Genomic DNA, 22,890 nt, shown 5'->3' on the forward strand with positions numbered 1-22,890 from the left:
TCACAAAAGAAAGAGACTGGAAACGTTAATCTGAATGTTTCTGGTTAAGAAAATACCAGGTAGTGACGGATTTGAAGGCAAAAAGCCTGTTTATACCTGAAATAAACATCTTGTCCGCCATATTGGATTTTTAGCGATTACGTAATCAAATTAGCATAAATTATGAATAGTTAATCATGAAAGTTACATCTAAATACATATGATGTTATACATGTTGGAAAACTAGTGTGGTTGAGCAAGAAAACCTGAGAAATATCATTGTTTTTAAAAAATTAGTGACTTTTTGTAAAACATGCCTGTCAGAAACCCGTTGCCATGGCGACAGGAAAAATGATAAACTTAAACTATTATCACGGAATTGTTGCCAACTAAATTCTAGGAAAAGTCACCAAGTATGGCAGTCTTAGCATACGTCATTTGGCAGTTATACGATGTGAAAGTTGGCGCGGGCACTTTTAGCCCCCCCCCCCAGTCTAGATAGGGTTAAAGGAAAATGCGGGTTCTCCTCATTTTCTGCATAAATTATCATAATGGGCTTTAATCATCAACACCAGAACTTGTCAAAATATTCTCCATAGATTATTGTAACAGGATATGCACAATAACTACAATAAGATCCACCAGAAATATATTTAGGGGGCAAAGCAAAATGGGGTCCGTTTGGACCCCATACGGCCAGATTCGTCGCAAAAATGTGTCGGTCGGATGAGGGTTAATGTTAATGCTATATGGTGAGATTATATTTTAATGGGTAATTCTTACATTTCAGGAGGGCATTATACTGGGGGACGTTGGGTTGGAGATTAGTTGGGACGTATCTTTTCATGGTGGCAGAATTGTGTACCCTGGTGGAATTATGTTAGAAGATTTAAATGTTTTTTTTACGTTTTTTTCTGTAAAGGCACGCTGCTTACACTACCGGAGATGAGCGCCTTGCTGGAAGTTGTGACGACCGTTCGTCACTATGCCGACCTCCCGACATGTCTGGTGGCTACATGTGTGTGTCTGCTGACATATACGTATTTCCAGCGGCCCAGGAACCTACCACCCGGACCCAGGGGCTGGCCGCTTCTTGGAAACATCCCCTTGTTAGTTAAGGTGAGCACGAAACGCTTTTAAGGCGATGTTAATTTAATTTACATGGATGACATCCTTTCGGAACCCCAAAACTGATATGAGCGTGCGAATAAAAAAAACTTTGGCAAAAACAAATTTGCCTGCATATGTGCATTATGGAGTCTATAGCTACTTGGTCGGGAAGGATGAACAAAACTTTACGCATAGGAAACGGTATACCGGAAAATGGATTCTTCATTTGTGCTCTTTCACATCTTCTTTGACTTTTTCTTTGGAGTTGACTTTGGCATATACAACATAAGACTTTCTGAAATATTTTTTTTTTCAATTTAGAGCATATAGTTCGTGATAAATGGCAGTAGAAGGAGAAGGGTGGGATCCACCTTCCTATATCATGCCCTAGACACGGTGGATAACAACCCACTGTCTCTACAGTCTCAAAAAAACTACGGGACTACCCAGTAGTTTACCTTTTTACACTTATACAATTTTTTTCTGGATTTATCTTTAGTCCGCCTTTCTTCCCGTCACATTTACGGAGCTGTCCAAACAGTACGGTGACGTCATAACCCTCAGGATCGGCCGGGGGTATACTTTCATCGTCCTGTCTGGGTACGAAACTATCCGGACAGCACTGGTCAAGAGAGCTGAAGATTTCTCCAGTCGTCGTTGCACCCCAGAAGTGGCAAATGTCCGAAGAGACGTCAAGACAGCCGAAGGTTAGTTAGATTAAAGTTGAAGTTCATTCAAAGACCAGAAGGTGCATAGGAAGGTGCCTATCTCAATTTCAGACGCCGATCAGTCGTTAAGGTCCCAATTACTAATGCTAGGGTCACATTTCCAACCCGGGGCCCGGCCGGGCAGTCTTTGGGAACGAAAACTATGATATAAAAGACAATAAAACACACAAAACTTTTGCAAAATTATTCCTTACCATACGTTATGTATATCCTTGATATGCGTCTTTTATGCTTTGTTTTCTCAAACAGCCCGGCCGGGCCCCGGCTAGGAAATGTGACCGTAGCATAAGGGGGTATCAGGTTACCGAAGGCGCCCGCGGGCTCCCGCCAGCCGATGCCGGGGAGCCTGTGAATCTGTCCAATTGTCCAAGATAGTTTCAAAACGATCCTCTCATTCAAATGAAAAACGATTTATGTTGCGTATTCCCCAAATGTCAGCTTATCGATTCCTGTTGAAAAATCCGGGTGCCTTTAGCCTGGAGCCTGATGAATCCCACATTTAGAAAATCAAAACCATACAAATGATTTTAATTGGTCCAAAAATTTACTGAAGATCCTTTATTTTGCAGTTTAGAGAACGTAACTGTAAAATACAACTTTTGGTCTTAGGATTTTTCATATTTCGAACTAGAAATATTCTTAAGATTGGGAAAAAATCAAGAACCATATTTCAACAGTGCCTGCATTTACGAAAAATGATAGCGCAGATTTTCAGTGGATACTTGCATATGACCTCTGGTAACCCCGACTCGAATACGCATTCTTAAGGTTCCGGGTCGGAGTTCAAATGGGTCATGACCTGGTTATCTGCCGGAAGTGTGTGGTCGTCACCGTAATTTCTGCCAGAGATTGCTTGGCGATAGTTTTAGCTGTGCATGAATATTCTAAATCTTCTGAAAAGCCCGTGAGTTGAAGTATTCTTGGGCGCGGTGCAGTTGGTTCGCTATCGAAGCGTTTTTTGTATTAGTCCGCGGCAGCGGTGATGCGGTTTTCTCGCCTTATGACCAAATTGCATCGTTTTTAATGCATTTTCACCGAATTTGCGTCATCGGAGATTGCGAAAAAGTTATCACATGACTTTTTTTTTCATTTTTCAGAGACACCATTTACTAAGCTTTCTCAGCATATATGCCGTGACCCCAGGAAAACTCGTTTTTTTCCAAGCAGTTTCGATCAAAAAGTGAAAAAAAAAAAAAATAATTTTCGGGTCCAAAATTTACATTTTACTATGGTTTCTACCCTAAATAAAGGGACAACGGACAGTACCGATAAATACATCGGAAACAGCAGAAAACCGCTTTTCGACCATGTGATTACATTTTCCGTCCTACTTTTCTTGGCGGAATTGTAGCCCGTCGACCTCAGGGTCCCGGCCTACATTCTCGCAGAGCGCTTTTTCAAAGTTGGCGTGAGGAGCCGATACGCCGACAGAATTTTTGTCTTTTAGTTATTTGTAGGTTGTACCCTAAACTCAAACATATCCATTTTTCTCTCTAGTGCACCGCACTGAATTTCATGCCACATAATGCATGAAAGGCTTATGCTAGAGCCGCGAAGCTTGGTAATTCCAACTAAAATTTTGTTGGCAACAATTATTTATCATTCATGTAAGTTCATGATTTTCGTGTTGCCAAGTTTCTGACAGGCATATTTTTAGAAAATTCACTAATTTTGGTTTTAACAGTGTGGATTATAAGGTTTTCTTGCTAAATCAAACCACGCCTACTTTCTTACTTTGACTACATTTCAAATAAATCAATGTAATTTCAGTGCTTTTATATCAATTCATCATGCTAATTTGATGACGTAATAGGCAAAATCCAAGTTGGTGGATCATATCTTAGTAAGAAATTCACTAATTTTGGTTTTAACAATGAGAATTATAAGGTTTTCTTGCTAAATCAAACCACGCCTACTCTCTTATTTAACTATATTCTAAATAAGTCAATGTAATTTCAATGGTTTTAGATCAATTCATCATGCTAATTTAATGATGTAATAGGCAAAATGCAAGTTGGCGGATCATATCATTAGCTGAGGCATGAAGTGAATTTTCCATTCAAAAATGTCACTACCTGGAATTTGTTCCACAAAAAAATTTCAAATAAGCGTTTTAGTCTATTTTCATAGTGTTTCGTAGTGTTTTGGGGCTACTTGGTAAAAAATTGTATTTTCGAAAATTCAATATGACGGATGCAAGATAGCGGATAGCTAAAAGATATATGACTTCATTTCAAGACGCCATTTGGAGGTCCTACCTGTTGCCTTTAACAACTTAAGTCTAAGCAAACATTAATATTCTGTTAGTCACCATCTCTGTTAAAATGTTGTCGCCTACGTTTGAGTTTGATGAGAATACCCTATTTCTACTGTGCCAATACAATCATGTTAATGACGTCAAAATTACGTCATATTATATCATTATGATACCAAAGCTGTCATATTACATAAGTTGTATACTTATACACCATCTTCAAAAATTTGGTCGTCATACATCCATAAGGAATTTATTAGTTACAAGAAGTCAAAGATGAGGTGTTCAACCCCCCAACCCCCAACCCCCCCACCCTCCCTATGACCAAAAAAGCCCGGTCTGAATAGGGTTGAAGTCAGTGACCATGCATTTTTGTATTATAAACAATATGATATTATTAAAATGTCATGAAAGCATCCTTTAGTTCCAGGTTTCTTGCTGTCCCCCTACGGACCACGCTGGAAACAGCATCGCAAATTCGCCCTGATGACTCTCCGGGACTTCGGCGTCGGCAAGCGGAGCCTGGAGGGCAAGGTCAACGAAGAAGCCAACGCGCTGGTTCAGGAAGTTCTGTCGCAGAACGGACAACCTTTCGATTTAAAAATCATGACGCAAAACGCTGTTTGTAACATCATTTGCTCGATCGTCATTGGGGACCGATTTGAATACGGCGACCCTGATTTTATGCGACTGATTCGCCTGTTGAACACTACAGTTGAAGGAAAGCAAACTGTCATTGGCAATCTTCCAGCGATCCACCCCGTGTTTCGGCACCTCGACTTCAGCGGAACATCTCTGGAAGGTAAAGCAGTGAAAATGTTCCAGGCTCTCCAAGAGTTCTGTGCTGAACAGATCGAGAAGCACAGGGTGACATTTGACCCGAACGACATCCGGGACTTTATCGACGCCTTTCTCCTTGAGCAGCAGCGGGCCGAGGACGAACGAGCTCGGGCGAACTTCTCCGACAAGCAGCTGAAAGAGGTGTAGTAAGACCATGTCAAAGGAAAGCTACACAAGCAATTGAAAATCCTACCATGCTATTCTTAATATATTCCAAAGTCAAGTTCTTTTTTAAATTGTTTCACATAAGTTCGTCATAGTTCTTTGATTACCAACGTTTCCAACTTATGCCATGCTGACGCCTTCTCACCTTATAATTATGGTACACTGAACACCGACGTCATATACTTCAATCATCAGGTGAAACTTTAGAACATTCAATTATCAGGTGAGAAGGTGATATTCTCACCTGATAAATGAATTATATGACAACAGTGTTCTAAATCTTTTAAACCTGATGATTGAATTAAACACAAACAAATGTTGCTCACCTCGAATTTTCTGTTGTTCTTACGCCGACCTTCTTCGTGAGTAATTAGATTACTCTGAGCATGTGACCTTAGGGCCTCATTGACTTTGCAATTGGGTTTGGCATTTTACGTCATGAATATCTGGATTTGGTACAATTTTACAGTTTGGCCAAAAACATTTTGTTTGAAACGGACAAAAATTTATGCGCGTGCGGATGTCATCCATAAAATCGAATCAATATGGCCCAAACTTGAAAACAAAAATCAATGAACGAATAAATGATTAAATAGACGATATTGTATGAATATTACGATGTGTTGATTAATTGTTTAATATCGAAACAGGTTTTGGCTTACATAAAGTAAATCGATTGCTGATTGCGCAAATAAGGCCCTCATCAATCTGCATAGATTAGACCAGTTATCCATTTTCTAAACCCGAATTACACAAGTGGTTAAAAGTATAAAAGTCTTACGTAAGCAAAAATGTCCACTGAAGTATTTCCTCGATCACCAATCATATAAATAATCCCTTAAACCCTTCTTGAGCTATCCTCTCTTCAAAATATTTTAAAGGTTTTTAAAAGGCTGTCAGGAAAACTATGTTTGGAGAAGCGCTGGCCTCTTTCTGAGAATGTGTCAGAGATTGGCCTCGAGTGAGGAAGAGAGAGAGAGAGAGAGAGAGAGAGAGAGAGAGACAGACGGACAGACAGACAGATACAGAGAGATAGAGGGACGGAGAGAGACGGGGAGAGACACACACACATAAACACTGCCCAAAATATAACCGATAAAGAACAAATGTCTGCAAGATCAAACAATAGTGGCAGGGGTCAAAAAATCAAATTGGCTCATATTTTGCACGGTGATAGTACTTGGCCCACACCCCCTAGCTTTCTTTCTGCTCAAAACCAATTTTTGCCATGGTAACAGCCCAAATAAGTTTTTGGGTCATTTTCCCTGATTTGCGCATATCAAAAGTATAAAAATTGGCACAGTTTAGGACATGATTACCATCACACGCTTGAATGTAACATAAAAACAAAACCAGAGCTAAAAAGACCAACTCTTAAGCTTTTCTAGAAAACCTTTGAAAGTTTCAGAAATTTTCTGTGTTGTTTTTTTTTAGATTCAAGCGTCCGCTCGTAATCATGTCCTAAACTGTGCCAAAGTACTATCACTGTGTAAAATATGAGCCAAATCGATTTTTTGACCCCTGCAACCATTGTTTGATCCTTACAGACATTTGCTCTTAACAAAGTTAGTAGACTTGTCTAGAAGAAACTGAAAAATGTCTTCCACACCAGGTGCTGATAGGTTTGTTTCTTGCCGGTACCGAGACCACCGCCAACACCATCCGCTGGGCCCTGCTGTACATGATGGTCAACCCGGGAATCCAGGAAAAGGCAAGTTTCCCATAACTTTTAATAACGTCATTACATTTATGACATGTTCTTAGACTTGAATTAGTTCATGGAGCTCAATTCTAAGAGGTAATTGCAGTAGCAAGGGCATGCAAAAAGACATTTTGTTTTTCTATGAAATAGACTATTCATGTTCATCTAAAGAAAGGCATTTGGCTGTTCTTAGAAAGGAACTTTTATGTTCATTGTAAAAATAAGGCATTTGCCTGTTCTATTAAAGGAACTATTCATGTTCATCGCAAAAAAAAGGATTTGGCTGTTCTAAGAAAGGAACTTTTTGTGTTAATTGCAAAAAAGGCATTCGGCTGTTCTATTAAAGAAAGGAACTTTTATGTTCATTGCAAAAAACGGCCTTTGGCTGTTCTTAGAAAGGAACTTTTTATACATGCCTGTTCTAAGAATGGAACTATTTGATATGTTAGTTGCAAAAAAAAGGCATTCGGCTGTTCTAAGAAGTTAACGTTTTATGTTAATTGCAAAAAAAAGGCATTCGGCTGTTCTAAGAAATGAACTTGCAATGTTAATTGCAAAAAAATGATAATGATAATAACGATCCATTAAGTCATTCTTACGTTATTCTCGTTTTATTCTAAACACTGAAAAAAGCACCTGCAGTTCCAAGAAAGCCGCCAGGGGACTAAACCTAAAGCACTTACTCTCCTTCCCAAGAGTTATTCACTACTTTAAAATCATCAGTTCAGTTCAGTTCAGGTCGTCCTCATACGAGGTGCCATTCACAATGTCTAACCATGCATTTCTATCAAGCATGGCGGCTAGCAGGTTGTAGTCCTAATCATAAATCATAGCATGTCTAAAAGACGAGATATCAAAACCAGAAGTTTCTCTGCATTACCCTAACAAGCCACTAGAGGGCACCATAAAATATAATCATTTTGAGGTCTCATCAAGACCTACCCACATACCAAATATGAAGACAATCCATCCTGGTGTTCATCCATTCCACATACATAAAAAAATGTAAACGCTACCAAACACCACCCTCCTGAAAGCAGGACCCCTATCGCTCGATTCGTTGGCTCGCTCGCGTAAGTGCCCTGCTCTTTAGCCCCGGTAGACACGGTTCTGGCGCCGTCGCCACCAAAACAGCTTCAGCCAATCAGAGGGTTTGCTAAACCTCATCTACAGCAAAAGTGCAAAGGATGCTGGGAAGCTATCAACCAATCAGGTTACGTCTCACATCGTTACTTTAGGTTCAGAACAAATTAACCGCCAAATTGTGCCAAATAAGGATAGCTCATTCATTATTCATGAGCAACTGTCAGTATTGTCGCCAGAACCGTGTCTAACGGGGCTAAAGAGCAGGGCCCCTACACGAGCTAGCCAACGAATCAAGCGATAGGGGTCCTGCTTTTAGGAGGGTGCCAAACACAAACCTTCTTGGCGAAGATAATAACAGCTGATGTGGCCACAGGTTCATCAGGAGATAGACTCTGTGCTTGGGCAGACCCCGCCGTCCTACGCCAAGCGGAGCCTGCTGCCCTACACAACAGCGACCCTAGCGGAAGTCCAGCGAATTAAACCCATCGCGCCCCTCAGCGTTCCCCACGCAGTGTCCAGGGACACCACCCTCAACGGCTACAACATCCCTCAGGAAAGCTGGATTTGGGTTAGAAAAATATTGGTTACAATTATGTCATCTATCTAATAGTATGTAATTCATCTATTCATATCAGTATTCGTTTGTTCTCCATTCATAAATATGTATTTACCTGCATCTTTGTATACATATCTATTGACCTCTTTTTGGCGACGCCTCAGGGGCGAGCCTAATTTTGTTTGTCCGCTGCCCTCTATCCCCCCGTCCCTCTATATTTCTGTCAATTGATATGTCTGTCCATCCATATAACATCTACTAACATACTTCCACCAGGGTACTGAATTCCGCCACCCTGAAAAGATACGACCAAACAAGTGTCATACCCAACATCCAACAGTATAATGCACTCATGTATATCTAAACTGTACAAACCTGGAGGATGCTGCACTAGAGATCTCTCAAACTCACTGTTTTTCAAAGTGGCGGATTTATGTAACCTAGCGGATTTACATTCACATCAATAATAAACAAACCCTGCCGCGTTGACACCAGTTCTCCAGTATAAATCCGCTTAGGGCCAGTATACATGGTAACACATATTTTACGCTAACATAACTGCTGTTTTGACCGAAATTAATCGGTGACAGCTTAGATCCTACCTGTTTTGTCTAATCAAAAAGGTCTCCAGATTGGACCATATATTTGAAGGAAAAATGGGATTTTCAAGGGCTCTTTCAGCTCAACTGTGACGTGTGCTCTACAGGTCAACCTGTGGTCCGTACACATGGACCCTAAGCTGTTCCCGGAGCCAAACCAGTTCCAACCGGAACGTTTCCTGGACCAGGACGGAAACTTGGTCAAACACGAGGCGCTCATCCCGTTTGGTATCGGTGAGTCACAGCGCGGGAGTTTTGTATCCGTGTTCCTGTTCGTTTAAATTGTTTAATTTATAGGTAACATTTATGTTCGCGTTCGTTTTTTTACATGTGTTGATGATGGTTGTGGTGTGTGTGCGTGTGTGTGTGTGTGTGTGTGTGTGTGTGTGTGTGTGTGTGTGTGTGTGTGCGTGTGCGTGTGTGTGTGTGTGTGTGTGTGTGTGTGTGTGTGTGTGTGTGTGTGTGTGTTGGTGGTGATTCTGGGGGTGCTAGTCCGTATGAGCTCCGTTTAAGCCCTTCCGTAGATTCGAGTACGCATGTACAGTACGTGTCAAAGGTGAAGTCATCTGGCTTGTAAACATTTAACGTCTCGACATTGTCTCGAATTGCGTAACAAGGCCCACACGGATTCTGTTTATGTCTCAGGGGCCTTCACCTTTGACATTGCACATGCGTACTCGAATGTATGAAATGGGTTATTGACATTTGTTTTGCTTAGGTTAAGCTTGCAGCTGGAGAAGTCGTTTTTTTATTCGATAACCTGGCTGCACGGCAATGGGTCAACGTACAAAAAAGAAAATCTTCCCTGCAAACTTCACCTAGGACAAAAAATTATCAATACGGAACTCATGCGGATTCGATATATGCACCCCCAACGCCAACAAAGGGAAATAAGGAACTAGTGTTCCACGACCTCTTAACTTCGCAAAACTTCGCCAAACGAATCATGTATTACCAACTTTAAGGTTTTTACTTTCATTATGAAAACAAGGTTGCATGACTGTATTGTAAGAGGTGATTATCTTGACCCAAAAAACACAAGCTGGTCACGTCAAAGAATATGTACTATATTTCATCTGACAAAGAAGGCCTTAACTAGTATTTTCCAATGAAAAAAGGCAAATGAGGCGTTGGTTTGTATACTTAATGATTGATAATGTTCATCTTCAACTTACTCCCGAATGACGTACGTATCGGATTACCGTCATTTAAAACTTTGTAATCATAACATTTTCTTATTAATCAAGCACATTATATCCTTATCTACATAATCGATATATCAAGCGGTTTTTCTCTCCATGTCAGAGTTCTCAGTTCACATGTTTTGAAGCCCCATGATGAAAACTATGCACTAGTGCCCACATGTTGACCCTAAAATATCATCCCCAGTCACACTGTCCATATAGTGTCCTCGTAAATAGGTCGTCATCGAAAAATTAAGGACATTGAACGGGAATTTAGACGTTTCCTCATTGATTATGTAAATAATTCCATGATTTGTGTAAAATGTATCTCATTATGTTAAGCATCATCAGACGTACCTACCTGTACCAAACAATGAAAACCCACCAAAACCTGCTTGAGCTATCCTTCTCAAGAATTTTATATGGAAATGCCCGCTGCAGTCCCAAACAAGCTGCTAGGAATGCCAAACTTACACAACTTCCTTCCTACCAAAAGAGCTAGCCACCATTTTAAAACTGCGACCACAGGAGAGATTCCCGCTACAGTACCGTAATCAAACTTGACCTTCGTTTTCGAGTCCCCACCAACCCATCAAATTTTATAACGACCCATCAAATGCCTCTCCAGTTATCCCGCCAACGAACTAAGCAACAAAATCAAAAGGTCCACAACAGCACCGAAGGAACCCCCCCCCCTCTTCCCCAGAAGACCAATCTTCGAACTTGACCTTCGTCTTCCCAACAGAAACTTACCTATCCAAAATCACCAACATCCGTCCATGGCATCAAGAAACCAACACCATCACTCCACAAATCCCGACCAAAAATATTACCTTCTGTCTACGGCAAATATCAACAAGATCGGAGACTCTGTCAGGCGCTTGCACTGAAGTCTCGAAGGCTAAGACTTAGAGGAATGGGACCCTATAGGTAGTTTGCCTTCGTATATTTCAGAGCACTGTACATATATCAAAAGTGGACGCCGGCAGACATTCTTAGTCGAATAACCCCCGCATACCAGCATTCGTTGACACATTATCCTCTGATAGATCCGAAACAGGTCAAAAGAATTGGAAGACAAACAAAACTCAGTTCTAGAGTCGTTCAGATCAATCATAAAGATTTTGTGACGTCACTAGAGGGAGATATTTCAATGCTATTCGCCTTTCTTGTTAACCCCCCTCTTTTTCTTTAGGCCACCGGGTATGTCTTGGTGAACAGCTCGCCAAGATGGAACTCTTCATGTTGTTCCTTTCCTTGATGCAGCGCTTCAACTTCCATCTGCCAGAGGGCGCACCTGAGCCTTCTATGTTGGGAAGTTATAATATCTTAAGTTTTGTCAATCCGCCTTTTCCCTTTGAATTGTGCGCCCTTCCACGTGAATAATCTAAACGGAAATGTGTTTAAATTCAGGCAGTTTAAAATATATAAGTCATTGACCGCCTTTAACAAACATGATTACAACTTCCTATGGGTGGACCGCGAATCTAGTTTGAAAATGATGACTTAAAAGTAACAAATTGAACAAGTAGAATCGGTGCGTTACATGATTTTGCTATATATTGCTCTCAAAAGAACATTCCAATCCAGATGTGGGTACTAGTATCATTTTCTGATAGATCATATTTTTGGTGGGATACCAAATACAAAATTACAAATATACCCAACTTTTGGCTAAATTACCTCAGCTGTCTTTTCAACAATCTTGCTTGTCCATCGTATTCGGTAATGCCTTCTATGTGCGTCCTTCCTTTAATTGATTTTTGAAAATCACCATGTTCTAAATCCATACATCCCCATTCGGAATCTTTTGTACTGTACTTGCATGAACAGCTTTGTGCACCCTGCCATTCTCGATAACGGTATAAGCTTAACGAAAGCAGTCGATTGACTATCACACATTTAGGAAAGTACACACAAACGTTTGAAGACTATCCGATATTGGAATACAGAGATATGTGAACATTTAAAACATTGAACTCTGGCATTGTTGGAAGGGTCCTCGGAGAATTCAGGAGTTCGATCGCTTCATTGTTTGCCCTGCGTTCAGACTTCAGCTTATGGTAAATTTGACCAAAATAATGGATTGAGGCATAAAATCTAGTCTTTGATGAAGCATAATACCCGCTTCATTTAGTGGAATGCTCTTCTGAGGTCAATGACCTGGACCACGGCTATCACAGTGGTCACAGGAGGTTTAGCAGACATCATGTGGTGTTCTATTACATTATGTAGCAAGTGGCTGGACAGGAACTGGTCACCATACATATGAAATGTGGTTGAGTAAGAATAAACAGAGCAGAAGTTTGTTAGGCCAGGGCATGTGAAGGTGAACATTATGTAGTTTAAAAAACAGAGTGGTAGATTCTTAGGCGAGGCCATGTGAAGGTAAACATTATTATATAGTTCAATAAACAGAGTAGTAGTTTCTTAGGCTATGCCATGTGAAGGTAAACATTATGTAGTTTTAAAACAGAGTAGTAATTTCTTAGGCTATGCCATGTGAAGGTAAACATTATGTAATTTAATTAACAGAGTAGTAGTTTCTTAGACTAGGCCATGTGAAGGTAAACATTATGTAGTTTAATAAACATAGTAGTAGTTTCTTAGGCTAGGCCATGTGAAGGTAAACATTATGTAGTTTAATAAACATACTAGTAGTTTCTTAGGCTAGGCCATGTGAGGGTAAACATTATGTAGTTTAATAAACAGAGTAGTAGTTTCTTAGGCTAGGTCTTGTGAAGGTAAACATTATGTAGTTTAATAAACAGAGTAGAAGTTTGTTAGGCTAGGCCATGTGAAGGTAAACATTATGTAGTTTAATAAACAGAGTAGTAGTCTCTTAGGCTAGGCCATGTGAAGGCAAACATTATGTAATTTAATAAACAGAGTAGTAGTTTGTTAGGCTAGTCCATGTGAAGGTAAACATTATGTAATTTAATAAACAGAGTAGTAGTTTGTTAGGCTAGTCCATGTGAAGGTAAACATTATGTAATTTAATAAACAGAGTAGTAGTTTGTTAGGCTAGGCCATGTGAAGGTAAACATTATGCAATTTAATAAACAGAGTAGTAGTTTCTTAGGCTAGGCCATGGTAAGTTAAACATTATGTAATTTAATAAACATAGTAGTAGTTTGTTAGGCTAGGCCATGTGAAGGTAAACATTATGTAATTTAATAAACAGAGTAGTAGTTTGTTAGGCTAGGCCATGTGAAGGTAAACGTTATGTAATTCAATAAACAGAGTAGTAGTTTCTTAGGCTAGGCCATGTGAAGGTAAACATTATGTAATTTGATTAACAGAGTAGTAGTTTCTTAGACTAGGCCATGTGAAGGTAAACATTATGTAGTTTAATAAACATAGTAGTAGTTTCTTAGGCTAGGCCATGTGAAGGTAAACATTATGTAGTTTAATAAACATACTAGTAGTTTCTTAGGCTAGGCCATGTGAGGGTTAACATTATGTAGTTTAATAAACAGAGTAGTAGTTTCTTAGGCTAGGTCTTGTGAAGGTAAACGTTATGTAATTTAATAAACAGAGTAGTAGTTTGTTAGGCTAGGCCATGTGAGGGTAAACATTATGTAATTTGATAAACAGAGTAGTAGTTTCTTAGGCTAGGCCATATGAAGGTTAACATTATGTAATTTAATAAACAGAGTAGTAGTTTCTTAGGCTAGGCCATATGAAGGTTAACATTATGTAATCTAATAAACAGAGTAGTAGTTTGTTAGGCTAGGCCATATGAAGGTAAACATTATGTAATTTAATAAACAGAGTAGTAGTTTGTTAGGCTAGGCCATGTGAAGGTAAACATTATGTAATTTAATAAACAGAGTAGTAGTTTCTTAGGCTAGGCCATATGAAGGTTAACATTATGTAATTTAATAAACAGAGTAGTAGTTTCTTAGGCTAGGCCATGTGAAGGTAAACATTATGTATTCTAATAAACAGAGTAGTGGTTTGTTAGGCTAGGCCATGTGAAGGTAAACATTATGTAATTTGATAAACAGAGTAGTAGTTTGTTAGGCTAGGCCATGTGAAGGTAAACATTATGTAATTTAATAAACAGAGTAGTAGTTTGTTAGGCTAGGCCAAGTGAAGATATACATTATGTAATTTAATAAACAGAGTAGTAATTTGTTAGGCTAGGCCATGTGAAGGTAAACATTATGTAATTTAATAAACAGAGTAGTAGTTTGTTAGGCTCGGCCATGTGGAGATATACATTATGTGATTTAATAAAGAGAGTAGTTGTTTTTTAGGCTAGTCCATGTGAAGGTAAACATTATTTTTTATCTCCGCTTTGTTGCGATACCGTGTAGTGTTAAAGAGGTTGTCAACATTTGCACGCCAAAACAATGAAGTGGTGCAGGATCTAGACGTATCACAAGACAAGAGGTAGAAAACATTCTGTCCTCCTAAAGTCACGATATTGTTGATTCGTGATCAACGTATCCATATTTCAGCCGATGGACTGGAGTGAATATATTTACAGTTCAGTTGCTTGTCACGGAAATCACACACTCAGTTACATTCTCATAATATCATCATAATTTCTAGAAATATATGAAGTCATTGTATTGTTTTTTGCAATTAATATTTGCCATATTAACACCATAAAAATAACACAGTGTGAGATCTAAAACTCTTATAATTATGAATCATTCAAATTCTCTGTCTTTGGCCACCATATCCCCAAGTCTTTGTCCCTTTTCACTTGGTAATCCTTTAAATGTATAAGAAAATGTATTAAAACCTTTCAAATACGTTCTACCGTGAATGTCTTAGAAACATCCCATGAGATGTCCTCTGTGATAGATGGACATAAAACTACGGCAGAAATGTATTTTTTGTCAAAATATCTAGTCTTCTTCAAAATGATTGACCGCCATTATCCCATTGCTTACGTCACACTTCTATAAGGTCACGTGACTTGGGAAATCTGGTCAGTTATGCTGAAGAAGACTATAGGTCCGATCGAAAGTCTGGTCCATCATCATATCTGCTGCGTTGTAAACATTTTAATCATTTCCACAACATTGCACGTCTATTGCTCGTTACAGACTTACTTTAGGCCGAGTCATCATTTCTGTACTACAACCTACGAACTTAACACAACAGCAATCACACAAACTGCTGGGGAGGTCACAATGGGAGTACTTCCTTATTTCGTTACCCAGGGTACGCCAGGCTCCTCTCTAAGGCTTGCGTGACCTCTTCATTCGATCTCAGCTTTCAGCTTATTTCTGTCAGCGTCATTTAACATCATCAGAGACCAGTTTGCAGTGCCACTTCTTTGAGAGCTTTGCTCCGATATGTCGGCCTGTGAAGGTATGATCTACCGTCAGTAGAATGTCTTCAACATGTTTTGGTATTACAACAATATCAATAATGATACATATGCAAGACAGTCAGTCTTCATAATGAGGAGATACGGCGTGGTGTTTGTTTTCGTGTGGCAATGGATCTTGACAATGCCACAGTCCTACTGTTGTAAAGAAGGGAGTTGGCTTCTTAATGAGTGAGGTTTAACGCCGGAGGCTCCCCTTGATAGGGGTCAGAAGCAATTAATTCAATTTTTTGTTTCAATATCAACACTGCAGACACACAGTGGGCCGTTAACGCTCCTTACAAAAGCAACGTTCAACCTGCCACCAGAACGTACGTGAAAATAATTAGTTGAAAAGCTTATTTTCGGTTACTTACTAGAAATATAACTTGTATTGACATATGAAGGGTAAATGGCGGGAGCATGGTAGGTCGTTCCACTCGAAAGGTTTTTCGATTGATCGGAAAGTGTAGGCAGCGCAATCTTCACTGCCCTCCCAGTCATCTGGTTGCCTAGGAAACCACGCGTTGAAGTCGCCAAGAGGAGTCCCATCCACCCACTCGAAGCGCCCTTCTTCGCGCCGATCGTGCAGACCAAGCCAGATGTCGACGCACCGCCTTATCCATTTCCCGACTTCTGCTGCTAAAAAGCGGTTGGTCTTGTGGTCGCGGGGCATAGAGAGGGTACCGCCTTGTCGACGACAGGTCTTGATCGCCTCACTGAAGGTTTTCGTTGTTCCAAAAACCCGGTAGCAGATTCCAGATTTCAAGAATGTCGGCCAATAACCACGAGGACATTGGGATACTGGAAAAAAAGGGTAACAACAGATATCTAGAGATGGAAGTCCGGGTGCTATACTTCCTTAACTTACGAAAAAAAATCATGTATCTTGTTAGAATCAGTGTCCTGTTTTGCTGGTTGTCTTTGGCTTTTACGGATTGCAAAAAAAACTTCGACGGCCATAATTTTTACACGGTCCAACTTAGCATTCAGTGCAAGGAATATTTTAAAAGAAATCTCAAGGGTTGAATAAATGATACTTATGAATACTGACTCTTTTGTACTGGTGGCCCGCCAGACCCAGGGCCAGCCGGTCCCATGGGTTTCCTATCTCCTCGAGGTCCAGGAGGCCCCGTTGACCGAGTTGGCCCCACAGGCCCCTTCTCTTCTGGAGGCCCGGCAGACCCAGCTGGCCCCATTGGTCCCTTCTCTCCTGGAGGCCCGGGTGTCCCGGCAGACCCAGCTGGTCCCATGGGCCCCTTCTCTCCTGGAGGCCCGGGTGTCCCGGCAGACCCAGCTGGTCCCATGGGCCCCTTCTCTCCTGGAGGCCCGGGTGTCCCGGTAGACCCAGCTGGTCCCATGGGCCCCTTCTCTCCTGGAGGCCCGGATGGCCCGGCAGACCCAGCTGGCCCCATGGGCCCCTTCTCTCCTGGAGGCCCGGGTGTCCCGGCAGACCCAGCTGGCCTCATGGGCCCCTTCTCTCTTGTAGGCCCGGCAGACCCAGCTGGTCCCATGGGCCCCTTCTCTCCTGGAGGCCCGGGAAGCCCGGTAGACCCAGCTGGCCCCCAGGGCACCTTCTCACGTTCCAGCTTGCTCGTTCGTGCAGTAAGCCTGGCGAAGTCTCCGGAGAAAGTACTCATTTTCACTAAAAAGGAAATCAAAAACAGTTTTCATGATATGATGTAGCCTGGTCCCTATCTCTAAGGGTCGGTGTAGGGGTGTTTTACCGAGTCTTCTTCCTTTATTGGACCGTTTCTGTGAGCCTGCCTACTTAGCTGCCATATAGAATTTTCGCAGCCTATCTACTTTAGCTTCCATAGACAGGTCCGCCGCCGCGATTTTCCGTTTCGTGAACGGTCGTTGCCTTTAAGAACGGTCGTTGCCATTTCTCAGAACGGGCGTTGCCATTTTGAACGGTCGTTGCCAAATCCGAGCGACCGATCTTGAATTCGGAACGCTCGTGGCGTGTTCGGGAACTTCTCGTAACTTCCCGGGTCATAGTAAGCATGTGACCTATTCCCAGACTGACCAACCACTGTTCTGAGTTCTAATTGCCCAGAGGTTTTGTGACTCTCCCCATATGTCTTACTTGCCTTGTATGTGCTATCGTTACAGCTGTTACTCGTTTGTCAACATGTCAAGCAAAAAGAAAGATTTCTGGTCTTTCAGGACAAAATAAAGTAACATTTGGTAGAGCTGATGAACTAGGGAAGCTTCGGGGAAGTATGCAATGGGGTAAGTTAGATACTTGACGGTATAATGGACTCGATATCTGGATATAACAGCAGTCCCACCACCTTGGGGTTTCTAGTATCCACTCGGGCTTCGCCCAGAGCCCTCGGGGAGACTAGAACCCCCTGGTTGGCGGGCGGCACTGCTGTTATAGTAGTATCCAGTATCTTGGCCGCTCCCATCAGCTATCTATTACCAAGGAGGCTAACCTCCTTGCTGCTATTACAAAGTAAATCGAACAAAAAGGGCTGTTAACACCCCGGGAGAATAATAGGGTGAGAAATGAGGACCTGGGCAGGTATGCAAATTGTTCCTGTGTGAATTGAGGGGTGAATGAAAGTCACACCTCATCCGTGTCCTTGTCCTACTGTCCAAGGGTAAACAAGGTAGTAAAACTTGGTGAAAAATTATTTTGACACAAGGGACCAGAACAACATTGATTGCCATACACGCTACATTTCAAGGTCGAATCAAGGATTGATTATCGACAATATATGTTCCCTAGATTCATATTGTCTCTTCTGTAAATATTTAATTTTCTGGTGCACAATTTGGGGAAACAATTAAAAGTGAAACCCAGCAGCAAGTGACCACCCCTGGCGAAATAAATGTTAATGGACAACAATAACAAGATGGCTTCTTGATGGATTTAGAAGGTCCTGGCTGGGCTTTTACAAGTTCTGGCGCGAGTGGCTTTTCTTCTGTCGCCACAAGTGTCATTACCCACAATTCTCAGAAATCCGTGAAGTTACGAGAAGTTCCCGAACACGCCACGAGCGTTCCGAATTCAAGATCGGTCGATCGGATTTGGCAACGACCGTTCAAAATGGCAACGTCCGTTTTGAGAAATGGCAACGACCGTTCTCAAAGGCAACGACCGTTCACGAAAGGGAAATTTGCTCCGCCGCCACCCTGGAGACTAGAAGCTAGTGAGTATGGGCCGCGTGTAGGGCGCTCAGGATCCTTGCGCGTCAGAAGGAACAGAGCACACTGATCTAATAATTACGCTGAGCACTGATTGGCGTGATAAGTTGGCGCTTGTTTTCAGCTGTTCGGTCCCTCTGCTCATTACCATATCTTACATGGCCGCCATCTAAGACAAGCGACGCACGAGGCTGCAGAAGATATTGTTTCCAAGGCTCTCTTGTTGCTAAGCTAGTTTTACCCTATCCAGACTGGGCTTTTTTGGGATATCTGGGACGGGACTCATTCGGCCCCCACCTCATAACTTCTGAACGGTATGATGTATCATTCCCAAATTTGTAGGGAGTGATGATCATATGAAGTTTGAATTCCTAGAATTTTCGTGACGCTATGACGTAATATGACGTAATTATGACGTCATTGATGTGATGTTATTGGCTAAATAGGGAATTCCCGTAATATCTAAAGGTATTAAACAAAATAGTATGTACTGTTGATTTTAAGGTATACCAAGACATATTACGTAAATAGTAACTACGTTGACGTCAAAATAACGCCATTTAATGACGTTACGTGTTGTAAGCGACCCCTTGGGATCCGCCATCTTGGATCGGCCATTTTGAAATTTTCAAAAATACTTTTTTTTCCACTTATGACCCCCCAAAACAGTAAAAATAGACTAGAAACGTTTATCTAAATGTTTCTGGTAAAGAAAATGCCACGAAGTGACGATTTTGAAGGCGAAAAAGCCTGCTGATACCTAAAATAGTGTAATGGTCCGCCATCTTGGATTTTGGCCGATTACGTCATCAAATTAGCATCAATTATGAATATTAAATCATGAAAGTTACATCTAATTACATATATTGCTATACATGTAGGAAAACTAGTGTGGATGAGCAAGAAAACCTAACAAATATCATTGTTTTAAAAAAATCTGTGAATTTTGCATATAATGCCTTTCAGAGACCCGTTGCCATGGCAACACGAAAAATGATAAACATATACTATTATCATAATATTGCTGTCAACCAAATTTTAGGAAAAGTCACCAAATTTGGTCGTCCTAGCATATGTCGTTCGGCAGCTATACGATGTCAAAGTTGGCGCGGGCACTTTACCCCCCCCCCCCCCCCCCCCCAGTCTGGATAGGGTTAAAATCCAAGCTACACTGGGTCCCCGATACCCCACCGATCTAAAGGCTGTCACTGGAAACTAACGTGAAAGGACAGCTGTGTACAGTCATCGTCAACATGGCACACTCACGGAAACATGACCCAGGCAGTACTCACATGAGATTTTGCTACAAGATCGCCGAGCAAGATCCTTGATCATCACGATATTTCAGTTTGTATGGATTAGTGATTTGAACAACAACCTTTGGCATTTACAGGTGCTTCTAAACAAGGTATAGATTGATCCCTGGTAAACACAAAATAGCACATTGCTACATGATGCAACCATCATGTTCTGCCAGCCAACTATCCTGCACAACAAGACGCTGATTCGCCGCCGTGGGCAGCGCCCATGTCCAATCGCGCTGTCAGACCGCGGGACACCCGGGGCTTGGAGGGCCATAAATCGAGAAGATTTTCTGTTATGTCCTACCATACCATGGGGCGTGAATTTAATCCAAGGCCATAAACACACCCCGAGCGGACTTATCTGTCTGGGCGGGCGGGGATCACTCCCAGCGCCGTAGAGATATTGGGGAACCCCCGATGGTATAGTTTCCAGGCTATATATGATGCTAGCTACAATTAATTTGCTAAGAGGAAAAATCTGTTGATATATATAGTTGATATATATATATATATATATATATATATATATATCAACCTTTTTTTCTATCTGGGGTTCCCCAATATCTCTACGGCGCTGGGAGTGATCCCCATTATATATATATATATATATATATATATATATATATATATATATATATCATACAAAGATTTATCTATTATGATTATTCTCTCGTAAAATTGACTACTTGGGTATGGGGAAATATATAGTTTTTGCAGGTGTACGTCCTTCTTCTTTCTCATTCGTTCCTCTTCCTAGGTCATTTTAAACACCTCTTTCACATGGTATGAGTCGAGACGAAATGATCAGATGTCAATTGTTTTCGGTCAAGCATTAATGTGGGTAGGTTAATTTAAAGGCAACCTAAGCAATATAAGTTCCCAAAATTCGGATTTTGAAAGTCAATTTATTTAGTCATTTCTATACATGATTAGTTCAAACAACACTCACAATCTCATAGAAACGTCTATGATGCAAAAAATATGCAATGTGAGAACTCACTGAACATCGCCGCCGGGTTTGTAGGCTCGCGAAACTAAGGGGATCATCGTATGGCATGTTTTTGCACGGTTTTAATATGCTCTAAGTATGAAGTTACTACAGAAATGTGCTAGACAGTGTTGGCAAATGTCACTACAACAAAGATTTTGGCATTTTTTTTATTTCCATTTTTTGTCTATAATTTTGTTTTGGTTGCCTTTAAGATGAGCACATCAAAGTCATTATCAGTCAGAGTAAAAATTAATTGGCATGATTAATGAACAAAAGGTATATTTGATCATATTTGGTGGGAAAACCTGTTTGACGGTGAATTCTATTAATTTCATACTCATAATATGGAGTATGAAATTATTAACAGACAGAGTCTAAGAGGAACACAGTACCCCAATGGATTGACCTTAATTGTTCATTAAAGAAGGATATACATCATATACATAATTAAAGAAGGATATACTATATTACTCAATGCCACAATGTGTACCATATCTAACAATGCAATCAGCCTCCAGGTATATAGGATTATGGATCAGGTAATGGAACAATGATAGTTAGTGCCATGATTCACTACGATTAACAAATAGTATAGATACCAACTGAAAGCAAACGTACCTAGGGTCTTACTCATCTCGTGAAGACTCTGCTTTAAGGCGGCAGTCCAATCGGATCTTTTAAAACTTTAACAATATATACAGAAGTACACAACCGAGTTCTATGAAAGGCATCAGAAGGATATACTTTTACTCATAGTATGAATATTCAATTAACACTAAGGTGAAAAACATGCATATGACTATCAAACGACATATATACCTTACTCGTGTTTTATCGGTTATATAAAACGTGTGGCCAGGCGATATTATACTCTGTTTTTTACAATATTTACGACCTTGCGTGACCTATAAACAAAATGCCGTCAGAACATATCGTATTACCATGTAACATGTCAGTCTTTTTATTTACATAGGGGTCAATAGGTCATATTCTCAATTTATAGCGTTATTTTGAGATCTGCATCATAATGCCAAAGAAGAGCCATTTATAGAATGCATTTGGTTCTTTTTCAGAGGATGGTCCTGTTACCTCTGTACTGTACTGTAAGACAAATTACCAGGGAATGCCGAATTAGATTAAATGCAGTTGTGATTTGAAGGTCATCTACCGAACGTGTCAGATTGTTAACACATTGTTACAATATTCAGAAGAGCAAAACACTCTAAAACGAGCTTTAAATATGTTTAAAAATTTCCACAAATGCAACCCAATGAATGGCATCAGTAGAACATCATTAAACATAAGTATGAACATTTATTTCACACCACAACTATTTCGTGCTCGAACCATTGCAACTCATGATCATATATACAACAAACGATACGTTATAGTTACCAATCATATTCCTACCAATATAAACCAAAGTCAATTTGAACTTGCACAAGTGACCATCTCTTTATATTGACTTTGTGGTCCCTTAGATTTTTTTCCATTTACACAAGCATTAATAATCCAGTAATAGTAATGGGGGACAATACTACCGGTGCATGGCCGAGTGGGTAGAGTGTTAGAGCCTTGCATACGGAATGTCGTGAGTTCGAACCCCGGCCGGGTCATACCAAAGACTCTAAAAATAGTAAATACTGCTTTCTCTGCTTAGCACTCAGTATTTGAGAAAGAGTATGGCAGTTAAACACACACAACTACCAGTGGACTAACCGCCTGCTGTAGTGACTTGCACAAAGTTGTGTGGCCCAAGGGCTGTGGAACGGGAGATGGGCGCCGCCTTATGCACCTTCGGTGCGGGAAGGACTTTTTAAACTTTTAGATATTAATTAAGGCTAATGGCCCGCCCCTTTACGTCCCTTTAATAATCCTGTAATAGAAATGAAGGGTTATGGCTTGCC

At 40.7% G+C, this 22,890-nt stretch overlaps 2 protein-coding genes across 2 annotated transcripts; one reads left to right on the forward strand and one right to left on the reverse strand.

The window, feature by feature from the left end:
- The first annotated feature begins 924 nt into the window (after positions 1-924).
- LOC136425827 (cytochrome P450 2U1-like) lies at positions 925-11,806 on the forward strand. The gene is made up of 8 exons (XM_066414766.1): positions 925-1,098; positions 1,589-1,796; positions 4,496-5,052; positions 6,689-6,787; positions 8,238-8,432; positions 9,127-9,253; positions 11,399-11,513; positions 11,794-11,806. Exons 1-8 carry the CDS (start codon positions 925-927, stop codon positions 11,804-11,806), a joined length of 1,488 nt encoding a protein of 495 aa, XP_066270863.1.
- Positions 11,807-15,908: 4,102 nt separating this feature from the next.
- On the reverse strand, positions 15,909-17,946 carry LOC136425828 (pulmonary surfactant-associated protein D-like). The gene is made up of 3 exons (XM_066414767.1): positions 17,781-17,946; positions 16,587-17,177; positions 15,909-16,336 (listed from the first exon to the last, which is right to left on the reverse strand). The coding sequence occupies exons 1-3, from the start codon at positions 17,944-17,946 to the stop codon at positions 15,909-15,911; spliced, it is 1,185 nt and encodes a 394-aa protein (XP_066270864.1).
- Positions 17,947-22,890: the final 4,944 nt, after the last annotated feature.

The sequence above is a fragment of the Branchiostoma lanceolatum genome, chromosome 19 (genome assembly GCF_035083965.1).
Source record: "Branchiostoma lanceolatum isolate klBraLanc5 chromosome 19, klBraLanc5.hap2, whole genome shotgun sequence".
NCBI lineage: Eukaryota > Metazoa > Chordata > Leptocardii > Amphioxiformes > Branchiostomatidae > Branchiostoma > Branchiostoma lanceolatum.